Source organism: Nesoenas mayeri (genome assembly GCF_963082525.1).
Source record: "Nesoenas mayeri genome assembly, chromosome: 8".
Classification (NCBI taxonomy): Eukaryota; Metazoa; Chordata; class Aves; order Columbiformes; family Columbidae; genus Nesoenas; species Nesoenas mayeri.
In genome coordinates this window covers 9476268-9491491 of record NC_137554.1, presented here as the reverse complement: position 1 = coordinate 9491491, position 15224 = coordinate 9476268, and the positions used below count along the sequence as shown (strand labels likewise).

At 38.4% G+C, this 15224-nt stretch overlaps 1 protein-coding gene across 1 annotated transcript in view; it reads left to right on the top strand.

Annotated features, from left to right (window-relative positions):
• Window positions 1-15224, top strand: part of ZNHIT6 (zinc finger HIT-type containing 6) — a gene marked incomplete at its 5' end in the record, with an annotated part of 32521 nt that overhangs the window by 2799 nt on the left and 14498 nt on the right. The window contains 6 exons of the mRNA XM_080348684.1: window positions 35-141; window positions 226-311; window positions 1597-1700; window positions 9661-9729; window positions 10525-10605; window positions 11121-11201. Of these exons, the coding sequence (XP_080204810.1) occupies window positions 35-141; window positions 226-311; window positions 1597-1700; window positions 9661-9729; window positions 10525-10605; window positions 11121-11201 (528 nt within the window). The remainder of the gene's footprint in view (window positions 1-34; window positions 142-225; window positions 312-1596; window positions 1701-9660; window positions 9730-10524; window positions 10606-11120; window positions 11202-15224) is intronic.

Sequence of the window (15224 nt, the reverse complement as noted above, 5' to 3'; positions counted from 1 at the left end):
GGCATATTAACATTTTTCTTTTTTCTCATTTCAGTCTGCTGTGTGTAAAGAAGCATAAACTTGCACAAAGCTGTAATGGAGTCAGGGATAAAACAGCATTTGTCTCTGTAAATGAATTTACTGACTTAAACCTTTTGAGTGGTAAGAACCTTTTTTGTGCTTCTTAAAGTTCATTGTTTTTATTACGTTAGCGCTTTATTTTTCCTTGTTTTTTTTTAACTTCAGATTATCGTTTCCTGGAAGATGTAGGAAGGACGGCTGATGCTGCTGCTCGACATCCTACTGTGCATAGTCCAACAACAAAAAAACTTGTGAGTTTTAAATTAGCAGCTTGGTCTGTTGGAGGTAGGGTGGATTACCTTTGAATTCCCACTGAGGCAGTCCCAGTCCAGGTTCAGAGCTGGTACTTCACTTATGAAGGTATGAATGAGCCTGAATTTGAGAGCTAGAAATCAAAAGAAGTCTATAGGCTTATGTAATAGTAGTATAGATGGCTCCGTCCAATTGCTGTAAAAGAACAGATTGCTAACAGTGTGCATTCTCAAAAGTGATGTATGACCACTCTTGCTGTTTGATGATAGATGTGTGTTAAGAAAGCCTGAATGTTTCTTTCCACCTCCACAACTTTTTTTAAGTATAAATTTCCAGGTAAGCAATGGATTTATTAGTTGCCTAACAAGTTACATGCTTCCCCGTATACTGAATGAAGGCAACCAGAGTTCTTCAAAGAATAAATCCAAGCAACAATGAAGTAAAAGCCAACCTTGTAAGGGTGAGAGGGGATTTTTGTTGAAACTTCTCTGATTTGAGTAAAGCATTAGTGAGATCGCAGAAATGTATGGTATTTCCTGAAAGACCAAGATCAAGAAGGAAAAAGAAAAACCCACAGAAAAACAAAATCTGCTCTAAAATACCTTGACTCATTGATACATCACAGAAAGGTATCAGGGTTGTATTTTTTCCAGTCTTGCGAATGTATCTTTAAATATAGCACTAAGCTCAGCTGAAAAGAATTCATGTTAATGACGAGGTAAATTCAGAAGGCTCCAGCTTTCTCTCAGGCTGAAGTCCTACTCCATGTGTGTCTGTACTTAGCACCATGATGCCTTGAAAACATGCACTGGAGAGGGTGAGATGCTACATACACAGGTAGCAGTTTTTAGGCTACGGTACTGAGTGTGTTTAGAGGATGATATCCTTTGTGCCACCCCCTGTTGGAATTTGTCAGAGTGGCTGAGATGGTGCTTGCGTATCCCTTCTGCTAGTGGGACTGTGGCCCAAAAATCAGCTCCATGGGTGGGATTACACCCACTACGGCTTTCTGTGGCATTCACGGTACGTTACAGAACTTTTTAGTGGTATGTAGTTTTTTAACCACGCAAAAACTTCACCTGAAGATGTTTCAGGTAGTTTCTAGGCTTACTTTATTAACTTCTCCATTCATGATGTTTTTTTCAAAAAGTCGAAGTACTTCATTAAATGTGGCTTTTTCTACAATTTTCCCATGATTCCTGTCAGCATTACTCTTTTATTGTTTAACTTTCAGGTTTTGAATATATTATTCATTTTTTAAAATTTGTTTTTATTTTTTGCTAGTTATATTGCTTGAGAAACAAAGCTCGAAAGTGTAATATTGACCTGAGAACACTGCCTGTTGGATTTACAAAAAGAAGAGAAAATTCAACCACCTTCAATTTCATGTGAGTCTTCAGTTGGTTGAAGTCAGCAATATTTTGTTTTCACTGAATGCATAATGAGAATCTGAATTCATACTAATATCCTTGCTTATAAGATCTGTTAGAAGCATGATTTTTTACAAAAGCTATCTGGCTTTAATATTTTGTGCTGCAGGTTTTCATTTTTGAGGCTCTTTGAGCTGAGTTTAACAGCTTATGCAATTCATGCATTATTTTGAAATATACCGAGTAACAGGGAGAAGAATCAGTGCTGTTGGTTTTTTTCCGCCTTTTAATTACTATTGAGTTTTGTTTCTGGAAAAAGCACTTCTTTAATGGTTTATGATAGAAGATTGGTGTAGAATGATTGCAAAAATCCTTCTCTCTGAAAAGGCTGACTTTAGGTCTGAAGAAGTGCTTCCAATAAAGTTCTCTCGGTTGCATGTGATGTGAGGAGCTGCTGTGCTGGAGGATGTGGATGCTTGGTAAGGCACAGCTTAGAGATACAAGCCCAGACAGATACAAATTTAGGAAGAAGACTAAGAAGACTTTAAATGTTTTTCCCTTCATCCACTCTGTGGATTTTCTGTGATATCCAGAGTTTGTGTTTTACAGCATTTTCACAGTAAAAGTTTTTAAAAAAATACCAAGTATTTCATTATGGCAGGAAATGGGTCTTGCATTCGGCTTGATGAGTTACTGGGAGCAGATATAAATTTCCTCTGAGATGCTCACGGTAACCAGCTGTTAGTTTTGGTGGCAGGTTCAGCTCTCAGGATGCAGTTTTCCGCCTCTCCTCCCAGGCTGTGATGGGAAGCAAGTGGCTGCTGGGGCTGAGTGGCCACCAGGCGTCTCTCTCCGACCAAATAATAACAGCCTGTCGAGCTGCTCAGCAGGCTTAACTGCGTTGTTTCTTCTGTTCTGCAGCAAAAGCGTAGTTTTTTGGGTTTGCGCATATCTTAATTTTTAGCAGAACGTAAGGCATAAAATAGATGTAGAAGTTTAATCTTTTAAAGCTGCACATCTTACCAGCTCTGCTATAGAAAACCCAGCGTGGATCAATGGAAAGAAATCTGAGGCATTTTCTCCTCCCTCTCCCCCACATTTATACATGGCTGAGGCTCTCCCTTCAGAGCAGAAGGCGAGATATGCCCAGACTTGGCAAATGTCAGTCATGTGAGCAGAGCCTGTCTGTCTCTGCACTGACTTTCTTGGTCCTGTGCTCTGCCTTTTACATGTAACTTGTGCTACTCTCATGCTGTTGAAGAATCTCATGTTTAGAGCTGAATTTAAGCTTCATAGGGAATTTCCTTAATGTTGTAGATAAAAAACATAAATACCCTTAAGAGTACAGTGTAAGGAGTCTTTAAGAGCCAGAGCAAGTGCAGAAAGCCCAGGGATGCTGGTATCAGCAACTAAGAGAAGGACAGAAGAAAAGAAAAGGCACAAGGCGGTTTGACAATATTGGGAAGATCCTGTGCATGTTATGTTGCTGTGCTGACAGAAATTTGCCTTCATGTACTGTGTTTTTCAGTTCTTTTTCTCTAGAAAGCCTTTTTTGGTACATAACTGAAGCATAGCTTGCGTTGGAAACGAATTAAGCAAAATACACTTTCATGCCTTTCATATGCTTTATGTTGTTTAACAGAAGAAATTTTAAAAATTAAGAGGATGGACAGTGGAGGAGACTTATTGGCAAATAGGCATGGAAGGCTCTCTGGGAGAATGCCTGATTGTCTTTTGTCAATTATAAAGTCCTACGCTATTTTTTGTTGTTTTGGACAGCTAGCCTTTCTGAGACTTTCGCGTCCCATCAGAAAGAACGTGATAACGTTCTCTGTTCTTAAAGAGGACAGGAAATAACCGTCTCTTTCCTGTAAATGCTGTCCAAGGGTATGGAATATGCTCAGTGAGTACAACACAAAGGACGTGTTTCCTCTCTTTTGGTGCTACTGTTATTCACCTAGCGACGGGCTGTCTGAATTCAGTGGCGCAGATTAGAATTTTACTTTTGTTTTTCGGTGGGGGATTTTTGTTAGTTTGTTTGGGTTTTTCTTATTCATTTTTTGTTTGTTTTGTTTCCTTTTGTTTCTTGTTGTTTCTTTTTTTTTAATTGGCCTGTTTTGCTTATTCTCCTAACGTGTGTTCCTCAAGAATCAAACCTCAGGTTTGATCACACCAGTGAGTATCAGCCATTTAACACCTATCCCCTGTGACTTCGTGACACCCATGACATTTTGTTGAATATTACATTCAAATGGAGCAAAGCTGAGCAAATCATTGCTTTACATGAGCTTAACACCCGGCAGTGGTCAGGGCCTGGTGCGTCTACTCTTCTGTAGATCTGAACCCTTTCTCATGCTATTTGTCAGTCAAGGTTTGTAGAGGTGTTGCTCTGGAGAGTGGAGGTTGGAAGCTGCTCTTTGTGTGTGCCTGGAAAGCTGAGAACAGTCTTCTCTGATCATCTACACACTGTCCATGTGGGCCGAACTGTTAGGTTGTGCAGGGCAGGAATGGGAGTAATCCAAAACTGGGAAGTACAAGATGTGTTCTGGTGTCATTCCCTGCCAGCTCTGGAGGACAGATCAGTGGGTGTTTGGATATGTTAACCAGACTCTCCATTTCTTGGTTTCTGTTAGTTTGTTTGCTGAGTTTGGTGTTGTGAAAGCACACATGCCAATGCTGGGCAACATCTAGATTAGACTAATTTGTGATACTAAATATCTAGATAATGGTGGGTCATTAGAAAGTACAGTCCGAGTCCAATTTCTGAATTCGTGGGACATCTGACTTAGAGATAATTTAGAAAACCTTGTTTGCAAATTATTTTTAACGTGCTGCTTCACCCTACCTTTCCTATGGTTCCATTATTTTCCAATAGAAGTGATAGTTCTCCTTCTGGACACCTGCTGCCATGGAGCTGAGTGGTGTCCTGGGACAGGGAGCCTTTGGGAAAGGGGTGGAGAATGTGACCAGGCTGGGGCAGCACCTGCAGAACTTCAGCCAGGGACAGGTGGGAAGAGCAAAGGGAACTTGCAGCCCTGGGGCTCCTGCTTCCCGGGTGGGAGGTGACAAGGGCTGTGAGGAGCTGACAAGGGGCAGAGGCCGTGTGTGGGAGAAGGAATCTTTTCCATTATCTCTCTTCTTTGATTTAATTCTGAGAACAAAATATTATGTGAAGCTTTGGCATTAGTACCAATTAAGAGGTCATTAGTGTCACAGATACACCTGAAAACCCTAACATGTCAACTGTAATCTTTAGCTAGGTAGAGATAATTAAAATCAATTGTTTGAAGTGTTGCTGTTCTTGAGAATTTACTGAGTAGTTCTGAGCTGGGATTTGGGCTAATATTACATAGTTGGAGTTGTTAAACTTGAATTTAGTTGCTACGTAGTACATCAAAGAAAGTTCCCAGGCAAATGAATGTGACACTGGAGCGATCAGAAGTCAGGATGTTCATGTATTTCAGTAAATCAGTAGCTTTTCAGAACATCCCAATATGAAGATGAGTACTGACTGAGTTCTCTACCTGAAGTTTTGTTTGTTTGGTTTTGGTGGGGTTTTTTTGAGCAACTGAAATGTTTGATTCTCATAGTGAATCTGAGGGTAATTTTGTTTATTTTCAGAAGCTACAGAGGACATTAGTTTTATTCTTTAACAATTATTACAGTTTGGGTTACTCGACCTTGACAGCGTCCATTTCATTACCCAGGACCTTCAGTTCAAGCCCAACATTTTGATATTGCAACACATATGGTTAGTAACATCTCCTGCTGGTGGGAGGCCCCTTGGTAGACGACCATATGTGTTACAAAGGAAGCGCACTTCATTGATTGTCTTGCTGTTTACTGTAACTAGGAAACATTTGAACGTTCAGTAGAAATATTTCAATTTTACTGTTTATATATCAAATCCAGGAATTAGCTTGGTGAAGTTTCCAGAAAATGGAGACATCCTCTTTTGTGTGCTGTTGTCAGAAGTGCAACGAAGTCAATTTGGCACTAGGAACACAGAGCTTAGGGCAGAGAGAGGAGGGGGGATGAAATCATCATGATTCTGCGTGTCCTCTTATTGTAATTCTTTTGGTTTTAATCCACAAGAGGATCCAGTCACTTACTTGAGCTGAATCTTCGTTGCTTAACAGAGCTATGAAAGGCGTTATTCTCCAAAGACGTAGATACTGAATGCCCAGTATTTCGATTAAACTTCAGTGAATTAGGTGAGAGTACTGGGTATTGTCAAATTCAAGGATAACTGGTCCTTCATTAAACTTCTTTATGTCCTTTTCATCTGTTCTTATCAATTCAAAACGATGTAGACAGGAAATACTGCAGTATTTGTGCTTTGAGGTAAGATGCCCTGTCTACTGTTTTTAAAACAATTTAAGAATATTAGTCGCTAAATAGAAAAAATAATCTGCTTATTATCTTTGACATGCTGGCAGTGAAGTACTTCTGTAGAGCCAGGACTGCAATTGGTGTCTTAAGATGTGATTAACTTGGAATTTTTTGAATGATATATATTTTATTTTATGTATATATTAATGTACACACGCACAGTCTGGGCAAAATTGACCGTTCGGAAGAAACCTAGGTAAGAAAATTAAGCTTTATGAGATATTTCACAAATGTTTTAAGAAATACATAAACATTGGACACTTCTAAAAACCTGCCAAGGCTCTTAACTGGTATATCCAAGTCCCATAATCCTTTGTAGATCTGCCCTTTAATTCCTGTCAGCTGTACTGCCTACATCCGCAGTACTTGGAGCATTTTGTTTTAGGAGCAACAAAAGGGAGACAGTTACTTTGCTTTAGAAGAACAGCAGTTGCAAAACAGCTTGTGCACTTCTGAACACAATTTGCAGCCACATCTCAGGCAAGGAAGAGGTGCTTGGCTTCTCTTTTTCCCTCTGATCAGCTTCCATGCTTCTGAAGTACCCAAAATGGAATGTGAAGCCACGCAATGCAGGGATGGGCTTTGATGCTGCTTTTACTGACATCAAAAATGTGCTTGTGCCTCATCCAGATCTCTGGTAGTTTTATAGTCAGTGCCTTGGTATTCAAGAAAAGTGCGGTGTGGTGTTCCATGGCAGGCGAGCGACGTGGAACTCTTCATGCCCTGAGCTGTTAGTCAACTGCAGATGACTTGCTCAGTTAAGGATTTTCGTTTAGAAAATGAACATGCTGCATGTCAGTTGTATTTGAAGGAAATACTACCCCAGTGAGGCATAATGGAAAATTAAGTCAGTGAGATCTGGAGCCAGGGTATCTAATTTTGATCAGAACTCGTTGTGAAGCAGCTTTGATAGCATCTACAGTTGACATCAAGTTCTCTTAACTGGGCAGAGATGAATGATGGTGAGAGATATTTCAATAACAGGCATCCAGCAGGTTGTTTTTCATGACTTCATTGTACAGTGTAGAGTACGAGACTATTCCAGTTGTAAGCTTCTTTATTCCTTGCCTCCCTCTACCATGTTCTTAATCTATCTGACATCATTCTGCTTGCTATTTACTTTCAGGCAAGAGCACTTTGAAAAGAGATAAAGTAATTAACTGCCATTTTGGTACTAGCGTGCTGAAAAAAACAATCAGTATTTCTGTTTTTCCAAAGTGGAATTTTTTGACAAGGAATGATCGTCTTAACTTCAGTATTCAAAACGCCTCTTTCATAGAAATACATATCACAGTAAGAGTTGATCACTAAAAGTAGATAAACATGGCCTGTTTGAAAAATTTGTGGGAGATGATAAGTTAAATGAAAAAATTTTAGAAAGCCTCATTTTAGTTGATAACATCTAACAAAAACCTCATGTGAACAGTCATTGTAAGTATTTTAATAAATGTGCCCATCATTAGTTTTACCTGCAGCTGATGATGGTGGCCTTATTTCTATGTCTAAATATTACCAACTTTTACTAAAATCTCTTTGGGAAAGCACTTTGAATTAATACCATGCCATGTCAAATGCCAGATATTAATGTATGCCTGAGAGGGGAATCATGACCTTGTTAATCGCAAGTGAATTGAACTTGCGATTCATATCCATAACCCTGTTGAAATTCCACTTTGCTCTATGCGTATAGTAGTGTTGATGCTTCCTTCAGCTGTCAAGATGAAGAACTGCAAAACCTGGTTTCATTCATCTTGCCAAAAACTTCCAAAATTCATCTCACTGATTTTCAGTTACTTTAAAACCTCTTTCAGTTTGGTAATTTAGGACAGGATCATACCAATATGCAAAATAGCTTAAAATGCATGAGGCAAGATACTCTGTCAGCTTCTGGTTATATATGCTATGTTTTCTGTGTTTTTCTCTGGCTGTGGTCATGTAATCTTCTTAGCTGTTTCAGACTTGATGTGCTCTAAGCTCATTGAAGGAAGTCTCTCTCATTCTCACCTTTACCAAACATGAGCAGAGGGGAAGCATCTCAAGGCACGCTGCACGGCTCTGCGGAGTCGTGTTGCTTTGGGGACCTTGGCCTTCATTAGTTCTTTTTATTCTACTTATTAGCTCCTTGGAGCTAGGGTTCTTGCTTATTCTTTTTTTGGTAAATATTGACACTTCTGATTTTACTTATAGTACAGAAAGTATAGTTCAGCTGTAAAACTCAGTTTTCTCCTAGGAATAACTAGGTAAGGTAATGATAATTTATTTGATAAGAGCACTTTTTTATAAAGTGCTTGCTTTGAAAAATTGGCACCATAGTTAATTGAACTTAGCAGCTAAGTTTACTGTTTTGCTACTGGATGCATGTATACGTGTGTGGGCAGCCAGCTAGAACCTGCTGGATAATGTTTAATCTGCTTGATAAACATATTAAACAACATGTTGGAACAATACCGTATTTACTTTTAATTGTATTACCAGAATATTTGCATAACTGATCGTGATTATTCTGGATATAATTATTCATAAGCCTTAAGTAGTGTTTAAGAAAATGCAAAAAAAAGAAGAAGGGGGTGTACCATTAGACATTCCTGTGCTTCATATAGATGTCTGGCATCTGATTTATAAATGGTAATAGTTCATTCCTTCCTTTTCCAAATCTTTGCTGTTTGTTGCAAGCATAAAATTCTGAACCAGAGCAAAGCGCCATGAATTTACCTTTTAGACTGTGCTTTTTCTTTAAGAAATTCTTTTAGAAAAATATTGTTATGCTCGCCATACCAAATGGGAGAATTTGGAGCAATGAGAGGAAAATTGCTTTATCTTAAGTCAATATTTACTTCAGCATTTCTGCAGATGAGTAGAAAGGCAAAAATATGTTTCCTAATCTAGTGAAGCATCGCGTAGCCTTTCTTAAAATGATACTGCTCTGGAACCATGCTTTAGTAGCTCTTCCAGTATTAAACTATCTGGAAAGGGAGGATGGATCTTAAAACTAGCAAACTGGAGAAGGGAACGTGACGTCAATTTTGGTTTCTACCAAAAGCTTGTAATTTCTGTTATCCACGTTATGCCAAAATGCAGCTTCCCTCCATGCCCAGGGCCCTGTTTCTGTTGAGGCCATCACGGTTTTGAAAAACTCCCTGTTCTGTGCAGACCCTGCCCTGAGCTGGGACCTCGAGCTATTGCAGCACAGCTTTGGCACTTTGTCCTGGGTCATATGCCAAAAAGCAGTTTCCTTTTCTGAGATTACAAGGGCAGATACACATATACAAAGTCAGCTGAAAGATGCTGCTTTTTAAAATGTGAAATGCTGTTGATCAATTAGTTAGCGATATCTTACCTGTATTTGTAAGGAAGAGATTTTCATCTCATGAGGACCTGAAATTCAGCAGGATCTGGGAGCATTACATCTTTCAAAATGCATCCCAGCTTTTTTGCATGCTCCCTTTACTGTTTGAAAATGCCATGCAAAATCTTGGCTCTATATTTTCTTCTGCACCCATGCCATAGGCTGCTGATCTTTATCATACAAAAAACAAGTAGTAGTCACCAGCTAACTTTAATAATATGCATTTCTTTTTCTTTTCAGGGAGAAAAAGTTCTACTGGCATTTGAAGCTCATATTTCCTCACTGTCATGCTGAATACACTTTAAAAGGGTACAGAGCTTGAAAAACAGATTTTTATAAAGTTTAAATTAGTCTGCTGAAATTGAACTGCAAAATATTTTGATCAGTTTTTATGTATTTCTATTATACGAGGTAAACTCAAATATTTAGTTTTAATTAAAAGGGCATTTAAATTGAAAAAAAAAACTTAAAAGTTGCATAGTCCTTTTCCTTTTTGAAAGCTAGCAAGCTTTCCAAAGCAGACAAAATGTTTCATTGCCAGTCCTTTTCTCTATGTAAAGAGAGCAGCTTGTATATTCATGACAGCGATATCCAACATGCCTAACATGTTCTGTTCTCATGGAGACATTCAGTAAAATTTGCCATCCCTTCTCACCTGCATGTTGGACCTGACCTTCGTATAGGATTAAATGGTTGTGTTGTTTGCTTTGTTGGAAAGCCCACAAGCACATTTTGCAAAGGCCAAAAAATAAGCTTTTGTTGACAAATCTTTCTCCTTCTTTCCTAGCCTGAAGGGGATGAGAAGTATGCCCTTGTTCTACTTCTAGGGCTGTGGAACAGCATGTTTCTGCTGCAGGGTTAGAAACTAGAGATACGCATCTGTTTACTGCTTGTGGATGCCAGTGAAGTCCCAGTGTTGAAACTGAGATAAAGCTGTCAATTATCTATGCTGTATTGATACACATTTATGATCCTCCCATAAACTAGTCAGTTATGCCAGTGTAGCGTGCAAATATGTAGTGTCCTCCAAATTACTCAGGTAATAGATTTTTGTGTACATGATGAACCATGTCTTACGCATTTGATTTTTATCTTTGGTGAAAGGGTGCCTGATGATAGAACACTCGCTGATATCCTTAAGCCGTACATTGATCCAGTGGAGTCTGATCCTGTAGTTTGTCAAAGGTGTGTATTGAAGAACTCTTCTGACTCGTTCATCTAACACACTAATAACACAGGGGAATGGTACTGAATAAATGGCTTAAACTAACTCCCAGGATGCAGAGCTGAGTTCTCAGTCAGCCATACAGCTTTAATTCCTGTGATGAAAACCATCCTAACCTTCACCAACCAGCTAACCCTGGAGTATAGCCACCAAGTTTAAGCCAAGAAAGGATCAAAAAATTGTCTCATGGCATAAAGATCAAATAAAGCAACTATAATTCTGAAAAAAGTAGCCATAATTAACCTCAGTGGGGGTGACAGTGAGCCTTTTCTTTAGAGTAATTATAAATCCATACTAGTAATTATAGCTCTCATCTGTAGGGAATACCTACTATGTGGCAAATTATTGTCTTTATTAAGAAATACCTACTTTTGCTTGTTGACATGCAAAAGATACCCATCTCTTATGAATGATAGTAAGAAAAGTCATTGTACATCATCATTTCTTCATCTCTGTGGCATGTTCTTTTTTTCAGATTAAGAATGTATACAATGTCTCCTCAGTCAGATGTACAAATTTTAATGAAAATTGAAAACAGGAAACGAAACTCTGTCAGGTAAGCTGGTTTTCATGTTTGCGTGCTTATTAATTAAAAATAGCAAAAAGAAAGAATACATTTCTTACTCTTTAGTATTACAAATGGAGATGACATAATCTCATGGATTAAACTTCAGTGAGTAATTGCCAACCATCTTAAAAATCATTCAGCAAAAAATGTTATTTCTTTGTCTTTTAATATGTCAACACTGACATTTCTGTGCAATTACTGAGTAGTAAGTTCAGCTGACTCGGACAATTTAAGAAGCTTTGGCGCTGACAGCTGCATTGGTGGAATAGTGAGTGTGTGTGTACCTGGTACCTGAGCCGCTTCAGCAGCAGTCCATGCAAATATAACAATGTCTGCAGCAAAGATGGGTTTGTGTTAAAATGCTGAATTACTTTATTGACCAGCAGAAATGTAGACCTCCGTTCCCTTCTGCAAGTTCTGCTGTGAAAATGTTAACCTCCCCATGAGAGCTGAGGTGATGGTTGAGGAGAGCTGTCTTTTTAAATCACTGCAGCAAAAATTATGTGCTTATCAGCATCCAGTCACTTCATTTGAAATAACACATTTTTCTGAAAGTTACTAGCTCATCACTCTTCATGTCACCATATTGCTGGGTGTGGGCTTTTAAGTCTCCAGAATTCAGACTTGTGCAGAATTGTTTTCTTTGTTTCCAGAACAGACAATTATCTTGAACTACAAAATTAAACTTTAAAGAAATATTTTTTGTTGGTATAAATACCATTTTGAACACTCCACCCTGCTGTCATTGTTACTGAAAAGGATATGTGTCGGCTTAGTATCATAGCTTATTGTGGTTGACCAGTGATTCCTAGTTAGGGTTCTTAAAGTACATTCTTTTCTTCAAATGTAACAGATGTAAATAATATGCTTCCCTAAAGCATGGCTTATTATTTCTAAGGGGGGAAAAGGTATATTAAATGAATTTTAGTTGTAACTGAGCTTGCTGTTTATGCTGTATTTTTTCCCAGCACTATTTAAAAATGTGTAATGTATTTTAAAATTCAAGACCAAACTTTTCATGGTTTTGATTTGTTTTTTCCTCTTTACAATCATTATTTGCAATATGGTTGTAACATGTGGTTGTAACATTTCCCATCGGAGTTGTCAGCTAGAAACCTGTGTGTTTTAAGTGAAATTGAAGGTTACAGAGCTGTGGTTTGTATATATAGGGAGAAAACACAAAAGGCAAAAGCTCAACTGGCCAGTGTTATTTCAGATAACAAGAAGGGCTTTTTAATTGTGTTAATATCAAGTGGAGGTTTAGAGGAAACATTGGACAAATACTTGTTGAACATGGTCATTTGACTAACAGGGATGAAGGAAAAGCGTTTTAAAATACTTTTAGCAGACTCCTCTGCTCGTCCATTAATAGTGGTATTTAGGACAGGTTATCAGAGTATGAGCAACCTCTGTCCCCTTTTCAAGCAATTACCTCATGTTAATGCAACAAAACTTGAAAATACATTCAGTATGTTACTGCTGAACATCTTCTCAGAGTACATGATTGGAAAGGTAGTATTCAAGCAGTGATCTTGAACAGTCATCTGTACATAGGTGGGGTTTTTTTCCTGTGTTTTTTAGTGCTTGGTTTTTCACATTTGCTTTTTTATTAAAAAAAAAAAAAGGAAAAGTTGCTGTTGTAATAGCAGGTAAAGTTCACCTTTTAATCTTTTGAAGTAGAGTATGTAAGTTGCATAGAAGGCTTGGGAAAGAAAGCAATTTAATATCAAAGTGGTTTATCTCTTGTGTTCATCAGTTCCTTTTGTTACTTAACTGTTTTCTGAAATCTCTATAATGTTTCCTTAGCTCACACATTTGTTGAGAGAGAATTCTTTTTCCATGAAGTTAAATTAAATTGAGTTAAATATCCTTAAGTTTGAGCTTCATCTGTATTGCCAGAATCAGCTGTGTTGTTTGATATCAAAGTCACACTAATGTATGGTTGTAAAGTTTAAAGTTTAAAAAGAACTGTAAAAAGGTAAAATAAAAAAGTGTTTTGACTTGAGAAAAGCAATTCCTTGCTTGGAGGTGATGTGAATCTGTCCGCGTAAGCTGGTGGAGCAGCCCCAGCTGTGGCAGTGCAGACAGGTCAAGGAAGCAGCACACTGAAAGAAAATTCCTGTTCTGAAAGGAAAGAACAAAGTTTGTTTGAAATGATGGGACTGCTATGTCAGCAGCAAAGCATCTGCTGTCGACAGGACAGGAGCTGTGTCCCTGCCAGCGGGCGCTCTCAGCGCGGTCGTGCCAGTGTCCTGCTTGTGACAAAGGCTCTATGGGGGAATTGAAATTTTTAATGTAGTTGCATTACAGTTAAGTAAGAGAGAATTTATTTTGATTTCTTCTCCTTTCGGCTTCCCTCAAGTTAGATTAATCTGAGAGTTATGGCATCTCATTCTATAAATCAATACCTGGAATTGCCATGAAAGTACTTGTGACTGAAAAGGAACAGGCGTGCTGAGTTGTGGTGTCAGCGCGGAGCAAACGCTCTTGCCTTTCTTTAGCCATGTTTCTTTGCCAGTGGGATCTGTAAATTGCTGGTTTGTGTAGCCCTCAGTGCTACTGTCAGCTCAGTAATTTCCCATCCTGCGCCACCTCATTCTGTGTGATTTGAGGCTGTATGTTCCTGTATGGCAAAATCCTCATCCGTCACTCTCTGGGTAGGCTGGAGGAGCAGCATTGGTGTACTCTGCTAACGCATGTAAGTCTACATGAGTGATGTATTATCCAAAACTTCCGCTGTGCCCACCAGAAAAATTCCTTCTCCACAAGCACTAGATAATAGAAAGGCTGTAAATACATGTTGTTGAATCGGATGTTGGGTTTAGGCTTAACAGAACCTTTTGAAAAAAATATTTTTCATAGTTACAACTACGTATTATTGAGGAAGTGCAATGGTGTTTCAGAGGACTTCTAAGCAGGATTATTATGGGTTATAAAATGTTAGTCTTCTAGTTTTAAGATAAGTATGTTACAGAAGGATTTTAGAATTTCCTGCAATTGTTTATGAAACAGGAGTTTGCGGTTTAGTTTTGGCTGTTTGCTGTGTTTCACAGCAGATGGCCCTTTTAGTTTGAAGGTCCTTTGCAGAATGCTTGACATTTTTTGTTTTTTTCTTTTTTCTTTCTCCAGAACTATAAAATAGCAATGTAGTACAGATTTCTGCTTCCTCACAGGAGTTCTGCAGAACTTCAGAAAGTGACAGAATAAATCCACTGATGTGCAGATACGGAGGATAGCTGCCAAGCAGCACGGTGCTTCCTTTCCTCCTGCTCCGTGCCAGTTATCAGCACTGGTGGCACTTCTTAGAGTACTTTGAGATCGGCTCTTATTTCTGTCTTCTCTAAAACCAGCTTGTAAGAATTGCTTTCAATTTGAGTTGGTAGCACTTCACAATTACTTGAAGTGACCTAAAGCATGATCTCTCCTCCCTACCAGTCAGCTACTGCTCTTAACAGCATAACTGTTAAACTACTTGATAGTCTGCATTAACTGCACTTACTTTACGAGGAAGCTTATGAAGGAGAGTTTGAAAAAAATGAGTATTGCACAACTCTCTTCTTCCTTTAGAACCTTGGTTTGGAAAAAATCTAGGTTTGAATGGGTTATAATAGTTTTCCGTTCGGTGGTGCTTGCTTCTATCACCTATTGTGCAATATTTTGTTGGTTGTTGGTGTCCATTGTTGGCTGTAACTGTTCCAAGAAAGGTTTAACTGCTGCTTCTTGGATGATTTTTACAGTCTACATTCTTTTATAAAGTAGTCTTTTCTTTCTTCAGGATAAATTAGTGTCCTGACTGTTTTCAGTCCTTTATTTGAGATGCCTTCAAAGTGACTTCATATGGTAAGAGTATTGCTTTTTCCACTAAGGAAGAAAAGATACAACTGCCAAATTATACAATCTGGTTTGGGAAAGACACCTTCTTATTTTCCTGATAATTGCCTTATTAGGCTTTGTAAAATATGGAAAAAAAAAATCCTAAATCCATCAGATCATTGATACTTGTTATAAGAT